This window comes from Cyphomyrmex costatus, unplaced genomic scaffold (genome assembly GCF_001594065.2).
Source record: "Cyphomyrmex costatus isolate MS0001 unplaced genomic scaffold, Ccosl1.0 scaffold640, whole genome shotgun sequence".
Classification (NCBI taxonomy): Eukaryota; Metazoa; Arthropoda; class Insecta; order Hymenoptera; family Formicidae; genus Cyphomyrmex; species Cyphomyrmex costatus.
In genome coordinates this window covers 26,529-37,169 of record NW_017280201.1, presented here as the reverse complement: position 1 = coordinate 37,169, position 10,641 = coordinate 26,529, and the positions used below count along the sequence as shown (strand labels likewise).

Sequence of the window (10,641 nt, the reverse complement as noted above, 5' to 3'; positions counted from 1 at the left end):
ATATATATATATATATATATATTACTAAATTTTTAGATAGACATCTCAATAAAATCGTTCGTTTAGTATGATTCGTTATTTGCATTAGTCTCCGTGGTTGCATATATATGTATAGTTCATTTTCGAGTTATATCGTCACAGTTCCTGTCTTTGGAGAAATCGTAAAATTTAAACTGACTTAAAGTGTCAGTCTCGTTTTCTCAATTTACCGAAACCGTACTCTTTGAATCGTCCGTCTTGAAGTTTTCCGTTAAGAATAGTCTCGTATCGACATGCAAGATACCTCTTCGTCTCACGATGGCTTCAAGTCAAAAGTTAAAAAAAGGATTTGGCCGTTACTTATGCATAACTCAAACGAATGGTGAAACTTTGCGACGAGATGTAGGATACGCGATATAAGACGCACGTGCCCATAACGGAGAGTACTGTCGCGAGAATGTTGGGGATGGAACTTATCGCTCCTGTCTTGCATCCGTGAGAGGGACGGGTGAGCTTCGTGTATATTATACTCGGTGACGCGGATATATTCCGCGCTCATCCCGGAACGAGGCACGCGCTCGTATCATCCGGTCCTCGACACAGCTACGTATATTTAACGTCTAATACGACGGCGTCGTGTTACGCGAAAATTCACGCGATATCAGGATGCCGAGAGAGGAAGAGAGAGAAAGAAAGAGGAGAGTCCTCTCCGTGCGCGAATCCCATAGGACGGCGGCCGTACCATATCCTGGAGGTGGCCGTCGAAATAGGAAATTCCATTTGCGCCGCGAGAGTTTCCGAGATGGAAATAGTTCACGTTCGTTGACAACGTATTATTTATCGCGGATTATTCGTTGAAAAATATGTCCAACTGTGAAAAGAGTGGATAAAGATATTAAAGACATAATTTTTTTAAATAACTATGAAATATTGTATAATAAAAGTGTTTGAACTGCCAACTTTTTATATTTGAGAAAAAGTAATACCTTCTCACTTAATTGCTCTGGAATTTGATTCTAATTTTTAAATTTAAACTTTTATAACGTCACATTTTATTCTTATAGAAATTTAACATTGAAGGTGATTAACACTTACCGTACAAACATGGGTCACTAGTGATTCCTCGGTTCATGCAAGTTTCTCGCAAGCTCGATGAATCCGGCGCTTGTTATCTCCCCGTAAAAAAAAGTTTGTGGTGGGAATAACCTGTGCGCAGCGAGGCGATCCTGGCCGTCAATCTGCCTATACTAGCGTAATTAAAGTTGGCGTGAGACGCTAGTGACGCTCATGTAAGCATACAAAGGGTGCTTTATGTGCAAAATAAAAATTGTGTCAAAATCATTGTAAGTATTCTATTTTTACTCTAAATTAATGTCTGAATGTTTGTTTTCATTAAAAAAAATTTTTTTCTAAAAGAATTATTTTTTATTATTTTTTTTATGTACGGAAAACCGATTTGTGAACACCCACCGTATGTGTAGACTGTAAAACATAAAACTTTTCTTTTATACATATTTATAAATATGTATTTACATTATATATATTTTTCCATTAAAAAATACATTATAGTACAACAAAATAAAAAAAATGCATATTTTAATTCGATTTTTCCTATTTGTTCCTTGTTAAAAATTACTCATATTCATGTGCTGAAATAATTCAACTTTTTGTAGAATTCGAAGTTCTAGTATTTTTTTTTAATTCATATCTAAACTACAAAACCATGGAGTCATTTCTTTATATTCATTTATTATGAAAAGTTATAATCTTTTAAATCAAATGCCATTTTTTCACAACCTAAGAATCTTTCGGTAATTATAAATTATACTACATTTCATTATTTTCCAAAATAAAGTTTTAATATTTATTCTAGAAAGTTGAAAGTACGTTAATCAATTCTTTGAATCATTTTATAAATGGGTGAAAAAACGAACGAATTCTAGTGACTCATGTTTGTACAGATGAGGCATCAAATTGTAACTTGTACGGTAAGGATTAATTACTCATATTAGATATTAAAATCACTGTTCAGTTCTTTTAATATAGAACAAATAATTAATTCGGGAGTAATCACTTGATTTTTTTAACCTAGGGAGGTTTTTATATTCTATTCAAAATCATTATTATTAACATCATATTATATCTTATTGATTGTTTTCTAATTTATTAGTATATAAGAAAATTATAATTATGGATTTAGTCAAAATTTTCTAAAAAAGTAAGTGGAAATCAAACAAATATTAAACAGAATAAGCACATTAAGTAGCTTAATGTACTATGATCGAAAAGTTTCTAAAAAATAAAGATTTTAATTAATTCAAAATGTTCTTTTATTGCAGGTTTTCGATGAAATTGCATATTTAAGAATTCGAATAAATAATTTTTAAAAAATAAGGAAGGTATGTTAAAACATATTATTCATAAAATACAATATTTAATTATAATTGACATTTTTTCATCGCTGAGTATAAAAATATTCTAGTGATTATTTCCGGATTAATCATACTATCCAGTATTAAATTGATCAGTATATTAAATTGGATTTCTGGGATTCCGAATCTTTTAATTATACCGTGGAATTTTTTTTCATTTATCATCGCGCGCAATAATAAAATTCGCAAAATCGAAAGCCGTGAGGTTCGACTATTACTATATTTGAAAGCACCTCAGCTTCTCTCATGCGCTTAAAGCTTAAAGACACGAGATAATCGCACGAATGCGCATTGCTCGCCGCGCGTTTACATGGCGATATCTACTGTCTCCCACGAAGACGTATCGCTTCCCGATCCTGCAGAGACGCCTTGCTGCTGCAGACGCCCGATGCGCCCCGGCACGTACCAGTTTCCGCGGAGAAATAGATACGGAGCTCGTTACTCATCTAAAACAAGCGCGGCGAGACGTACGCGCGCGAACCTCTTCCTTCGTGGTCGCTGCCGCGTATCCGCCTTTTCGCGATATTGTTCGCGGCCCAGTTTCGTTCGATTTTATCGATATACGTCGGTCTCGATGCTCGCAGGTACAATTTTCTGCAAACATTATCGGAACATCCTTCACCTTTTCCCATTTGAACTAATAATTTCGACAAATAGACATTCTGTGTTTTACCATTCTGTTATTAAGTCTTACAATTAGTTAAACTTGTGAATCTTTTTTACTCTGTGATAATCGATTTTTTATAATAGAGGAAAATATTTCCCATGAAGAATTGTTATTTACTATTACATTTATTTTAAGTCCAGTTGAACTAAATATTTGCGCATAAATATTTGTGCCAACATTTTTTGTTTGTGAAATGTTTTTTTTATTCTGCAAATATTTACTCAAATCAACAAGATGAATAAATAATGCAAGATTAATAAATACTTAAAATGGTTTAGCATTTTAGAAAATTATTTTAACCTCGTTAAGTTTATTATAAGGATCTTTTACACGCGTAAATATGTGCTGTTGAAAAAATCCCTCCGAAATAAGCGAGAATCTACATTAAACCACATCGTGAAATTTTCAGTGCACTTGGTTCTCTGGTGCCTCAGGGATGAACGGGGTGGGAGAAAAATGCTCCGTTATCTGGACTTCGTGATTTAAAGCGTGCAAATATTTTGCAGCGCAATCGCACCGATGCTTCCTCTTGCGCAATGTAAATCCACATCGGGGAGAAGCGTAAAGCGGATATCGCGCTATCGTCCTCGAATGTTGGAGAAACAACAACGAATTGCTCTTCGATCCGTATGTGTTGGAGAGAACGCAGTTATAAAGATAAAAAATAGAAGGTTAAAAAATTACACGGAAGAGTTCTCCGGATGTATAAATAATGAAAGAAACACCAAAGAAATATCGATAATTTACGAACGATTGGAAGTTAAAAGAAATTGCCAATAATTCAAATAGGTAATAAAATCATATTTTTAATTAATTTTAAATACATTTCATGCAAAATTTAAATGTAAACTTATTAATAAAATATTTAATGTTGCGAATTATAACGCCGTAAAGAAACGTTCGTCTCAATTTTTGTTGAGGAAGAATCGCGTCCAAATTCTTCGCAGAATTGCCAGCCAAAAATGCACTTGCAAGTTTTACGATGTCCTACACGCGACGGGATTCGAACAAAAAGATGAAGAGCAAAACGGAGAATCGCAAGAAAGCGATGATAAAGACAGATGAAGAGAAAGGGCGTGGATAAACGGGGAAAGGAGAGCGATAAAGCACTAGGAAGGCACCGACGGAATTGTTCTATAGAGAGAGAGAGAGAGAGAGAGAGAGAGAAATTGACAGAGGAAACAGGAATGAGAGGATAGAGGGAGGACAAGTGTACATCGTAAATTCCCTTTGTCCGACCTTCTCGAGCGGACGACAACCCGCAGCGGGCCGCGGTTGTTTCCTCCTGAGCAACGGCACGATCTTCGCCGAGGCGGAAGTGGCGTTGAATGCCAAGACTAAGACAAATTTGTTTATTTGCGACGGGCAACAATGAGAGCCGACGGTCTTACGAGAATTTGACATGGAGAGAAAAACGAGCGTGGAAAGCATCAGGATACGAAGTGATTGTCAATTGTTCCATCTGTTAATTATCCAATAATCTTGTAGACATTTCTGACGCATTAATATTCAAGGAATTGTTTAAAATTTTTTCTTAAAATTTCTAGAGTATTTACTTATTTAGAACAAATTTATTATTTAAAACAAATCAGCAGATTCGAGCTGACAGTTTTGTTCTAAATAATTCGTGATTTCTATTAAATAATTAAAGAGAGAGACACTTCTCAGTTCTCGAAACAGAAATGTCTTTCAAACTCAAGAATTCAAATTAAGTAGGTTGATTCGAATAGATACAAGGCTCTAAAGTTGACTCAGAATGGTGCATACTCGCATTGTTTGGGAATATTGTAGTGTATACAATGCTATAGTTAATGTTATTCAAACATAAATTATGTTATGCGGAAATTTGGGATTTGTATTGTTTCCATAAGCATGACATGACAGTTCTTTGACTCAGATATCCGATTTCGTTTGCTTATTCAGAAGGAGGAGCTGCATCACAACGCCACCGCAGGCGTAGTGCTCTCGGACCACTCGCTAGTGCTGCAGAGCATAACTCGAGAGTCCGCCGGAGGGTACACCTGCATGGCCACGAACGTTGAGGGCCGCGCCAAGTCTAACGTAGTCAATCTCGAGGTTATGTGTAAGTATGTTTTACGCGCTCTTACCCGAGAAAGAGAGAGAGAGGAGAGAGAGAGAGAGAGAGAGAGAGAACGCGGAAACTCTCGTGAAAACGCCGGTTAATGGCCTTGTGGCATGGCATTTCCCACGATGTAGTACGCCGCTAGTAGAACTAGCGATTTTGCGCCGCCATCAGGTTTTCATTCGCAATCAGTTCTTTGAACCGGTTCGAAGCAAAATGAGGATCAAATTAAAAAATTTGGAAGTCTATAAACTTATGATGATTAGAAGTATAAGATATCGATCGAGGAAAGATTTGAAAGAACAAAACTGGTGATCAATTCATTGAGATTTGAAATAAAAAATTTAGAATCCTGAACTTAAGATTAGAAGTATAGAATATTTCGGAAAAATTTAACAACAAAAATAGAGAATGGTTCGAAAAATTCTTTGAAATTCAAAATAAAAAATGTAAAAGTCTAGACTTATCTATGATTAAAAAATATAAAATATTAAGGAAAAATTTAGAGACAAAAATAATATGATTCAAAATTTAATTGAAAACCTATTGATTTAAGATTAAAGGTTTAGAATATTGAAAGAAAATTTAGAAAAATAAAAAAATGGCAATCGATTCAAAGTTCCTTAAAATTCAAAATAAAAAATTTGGAAGTCAATGTTTATTATTAAGAGTACAGAATATTTAGAGAAGATTTAAAGACGAAAATGGTGATCGGTACGAAGTTCTTTGAAATTTAAAATAAAAAATTCAAGAGCCTAGATTTAGGATTGGGGGTATAGGATATCGAGGGAAGTTTAGGAACAAAAATGGTGAGAAATGAAGTTGAGATACGCAGCAAAACGCGGTCGATACGATTTAGCGCTGACTTCCCCGCGGCTCTTACCTTGCGGCTGACCACGAGCGGCCGCCGCTACAACTTCACTGATGTTACCGATATTTCACGAAATATCCGCGATGTTGCGTAAATCCCCGCTCTCCGATTTTGCAGTAACGGAAAGTATAAATAAAACAGCCGATTTTACTTTGGTAAAACCCTCGCGGAGAGGAACAGTTATCGATTTCTCGTCCGTTGATCGAACTCCTCGCACTATGCAGCCACATATAATATGTATATAACATTTATGTAAAGAAATCATGTAAAGCCAATCCGACTTGAGCTCTAGATTTACCAGAGCAGCGCAAAGATTCACTATATATTTAGTCTAATAATATATTATATTAAGAAGATACTAGAATGACGGCCAAACATGATTAATATCGATAAAATAGATTCTTAATTCCAAATAAGACATTACATACATTTCTCGCTCTGCTATATCTTATATGTAAATCGCATGAATACCAGGTTATATGTATAGTTAGAATTTTAGATTTTTCCATTTATTTCTCTTGTAAACTTCAAAAATCATAATTCGAAGGTCTTATTATATTCTTATGCATTATTTAAGTATGGAGAAATTTTGTTTGGATAATATACTCAGAATTATTTATATCATATGAAGAAATAACGTGGTAACAGAAAACTGTAATTTACAATGTTTTTTTTATAAGTTTGTAGTTTTCCCCACAGCTATTTACATTTTTTCTTTTGCTTTGGAGAAGGACCTTTTAATTCTATAAAAATAAGAAAAACAAAGGAAATGGAAAAGTACGAAATGCTTGTTTGTTTCGTTCACATTTATACAGACGACGCCAGCATCCCCTTAAAGAATTATATATAAAACTATGATATTATTGAATGATAGACCAGTTAGATAAAAAAAACCGCGGTTAAACTAGCCAATAGAAAAATGCAACAGAAAGCAACCAATTATAGGAGACCCGGTTGCCGACATTCGCTCAGATAAAAGGTTTGCGCTACTCTGGTAAATACAGAATCTACATCCGATGTATGTTTCACTATCGGTGTGTACGCGATGACGTTGGAATATTTTTCGGAAATCTCTAGCACACATTCGCTCGAAATGCAGCTTATCAAGTTTCATGATGGCAAATGTTACCGCAAGTCGTAACTTCTTACTGACTCACCTGGCGCACGTCGATTTAAAAGCTTGGCGAAAAAGCTGGAAATTTAAAATACACCGTGCACCATTTATCTTACTGATACATATATGCATGTATAGTTTATGTATATATATTTTCATTTTGAAATAGTAATGGAAATATATATACGTACGTATGTTCGTCGGTTCAGTGACTATATCTTTTGTATATACCGTGTAATTATTAATTAAATCGTCTAATAAATAGTGAACCCACTATGCGGTAACTTATCTCGCATGTATTTTGGTTAACCGAACACGCATAGCTCGTATTATTCCACATATTATGCTAAATTTAATACGTAACATACAAACGCTATCCTCAAATACATATCTAATGAATATTTAACTCTGTATTACTAGTATATAATATTAATATAATATTTTATTATATTGAAATGGTGAAAAATACTTTCTATTAAAAATCTTGTGAGCTATCTTTTTTTCCTAATTTAATGTCATTTTTAATTTTGCAAATATTAAAATTAACATCTCGTATATTAAAATAATATTATCAAAACAAATAAATTTTAAATATGATGAGAAAATTTGCGACATGCATTGTATATACTTTATTATTTTTAATACTCCTAATGTTACGTTCATTATCTTTCTGAAGATAATAGGGGAGTTTTTACAATACACGTATCCACATAGATAAGATAAACACTAAAGTCACGTTATTTAATGCAAAGTCGAAACTTGCACATGAACAATTTCAACTTTCCATTAAATAACGTGATTTTTACGTTTACCGTATCTGGACCGTACACATTGCAAAAACTCCCTAGTGATCTTTTAGCTGTAGTATTTTATTTTTCGTTTCATATTTATTTCATTACTTATCTCGTTATATATTCCGTTTTACACTTTGCTTTCTTTATCATTTGCTACGTGTGCCTCGATGATATTGTTCTCGCGGGTCTCTGCCTGGAATACGTAGTAAGGTGCCAAAATCCATACGTTATGCCGCAGTCGCGCCCGTGTGCAAGTACGTGCTGAACTCGGGCGGAGGCTGGCGACACCAGAACGCCACCCCGCCGCCGTTCAACATGCCCGAGGAAGTGCACGGCGCCCTCAAGCACGAAACCATAAGTTTAGTTTGCGAGGTCGAGGCCAGTCCCACCAACGTGACCTTCCATTGGACCTTCAACAACAGCGGCGACCTCAGCGACGTTCCGTCCACCAACTATACCAACGAGGGCACAACCAGCAGGCTTAATTACACCCCGGTAACCGATACAGATTACGGTGTCTTGGGCTGCTGGGCCAGCAACTCCGTCGGTCACTCCAAGCAACCCTGCCTCTATCAGGTCATTGCCGCAGGTTCGTGTGAGTTTAGTCCGCTATCTCTTTTCTCTTCTTAATTGTTAACTCCAAAGAAACATTCATAGCATTCAGGTTATGTGGAGCACATATAAATTATAGTACAATTGATTAGTTTGTTGTTGTTATATGATGTGATATTTCTTATATCTTTTAAATACGCGTTTCGATAAATATTCTATTAATAATTTTATTAGAATGAGTGATACTAAGTGATGACGCTGCTGGTAAATAAAATCATATTTATTTTCGTTTTTTGCTAAATTCAATTTTTATGTTAGAACTGATTTGTTTCAATTTATCTGTTTGTATATCTCAAAATACTATTAAACAGAGACATATATTTTAAAAAATAACGAAAAAGCTGTACAGAATCTGTAAACTATCAGTGCACTACAAATATTCAACTTGCAACAGGGAAGTTTCAGCTTCTGCTAAAAAATTGTGTAATGATTTAAACATCTTTTGGTGATGATCGTTCAATTGTGTGCTTTACAATATAAAAATATTGTCTTTTTAACAAACATGTTTTCTAAATTGTATTCAACCTAAAAATACGAGCTATAGAGAATTAAGAACCTTTCCATTCTGAAACATTCAAGTTCTTGATTACATTCGTCGCATTTTTATACCATAAGTTAGAAAATAAGTAAAATTCCACAGAGAAATTCCTATGTGTTGCACGCATAAACTTTTTATTCGTCAATTTGGAACGGCATTTTTTGCAAAGAATAATTCTTTTTAATTATCTATATTCATAAATGTTTAATAATGCAGTTTATTTATTTTTTACATTTTCGTGTGTCGCGAAAGAGTTGTTTAAAGCTACAGGAACGTGTTTAACATATTTAACTATTTATGAAACAGACACGCAGACTCCCCAGGGCGCGACAATATTATCTATTCGAGATACGTGTGTTTCGCCTGATTGCTATTTATTATCAATTGTTATATCGTACCGTATTTACTGTACCGCGTTATTATTATGCGTACAAATGTTAATCCATAATTAGCGGGGACGTAACTATTATTGCATCCGAATAATTTAACAGTTTATAGCGCCATAATTAAAGCATCTTTTAATTAATTTTGCAATTAAGTAACATAATACCTGCAGAGCAATATTATAAGCCGTTACAATAACTTATGCATCACGCAGAGGTGATATTTATAATCTCTTTCCAGCTTTACGAAATTCAATATTATCGAAACATATATTAGATTTCACCAAAGTTTATTACAACGACTAAAAATATTTAGATAGTTCGAGATCAACTATTTCCCGCAAAAAGCTCTCTACCGAATATCATATTTTTCTTAATCCGTATTATTATATTATAAGACTTTCTTATGAGACATGGGACTAATACACTATTCCCAACGAACGGATTAAAACTGTAATCCCAAACATATGCCTTTCCATTCGCGCCACGATTTGCACAGAGACCGCAGAATTTAGAGATTGTACGAAATGGGGAAACAGAGAAACGGTCGCGGGAATTAAGAAGAAAAGGAAGGAAGAAAAATGCGACGTTGCACAGCGAGAGACGCTGAAATTCGCTCGCGTCGCGTCGGTCGCGTGCTTTTTTGCGGGAATTTAATGAAAACCGTAATTGAATATGTTCATTACGAGGTATAACGCCTGTCGCGCCGCCGACCATCGTGCCGGTTCCTGGATCCTCTCGCAGACCGAGAAAGTCCTGTCCGTTTTGTGGCTGGTGGTCGCGTCGCGTCGTCGGACGAGCAACCAAATCGATTTGGTCCACAGAATGCGGCATTGCCATCCGGGAGCATCGTGGACTATACTTACTCCGCTTCGGCTCGAGGCCTGTGGTAATTGGACGCGTAATTTATTTCACGCAGCGGCTCGATGTGCTCCTTACGTAATTACCGAATGGCAGTTTTCTTGCTCATAGCATCCCGCGTCATGGTGCTCGACTCTCACGTTGATACTGGTTGACAATTTCGCGATATCGAATAAATATTATACAATATATATAATATACAAACAAATATTGATAAATCGATCGATATAGATAGAGAAAGAGAGGAAGATAGAATATCATTTTGTTTTATTAAAATAATACTCATTGTTAGAGTAAGTATTTATAT

At 35.1% G+C, this 10,641-nt stretch overlaps 1 protein-coding gene across 2 annotated transcripts in view; it reads left to right on the top strand.

Moving 5' to 3' along the window:
- The window catches only part of LOC108779928 (nephrin), a 320,256-nt gene that overhangs the window by 293,951 nt on the left and 15,664 nt on the right, over positions 1-10,641 (top strand). For both annotated transcript variants that reach the window (XM_018547494.1, XM_018547495.1), the window contains exons 11-12: positions 5,002-5,161; positions 8,179-8,529. In XM_018547494.1, the coding sequence (XP_018402996.1) occupies positions 5,002-5,161; positions 8,179-8,529 (511 nt within the window). The remainder of the gene's footprint in view (positions 1-5,001; positions 5,162-8,178; positions 8,530-10,641) is intronic.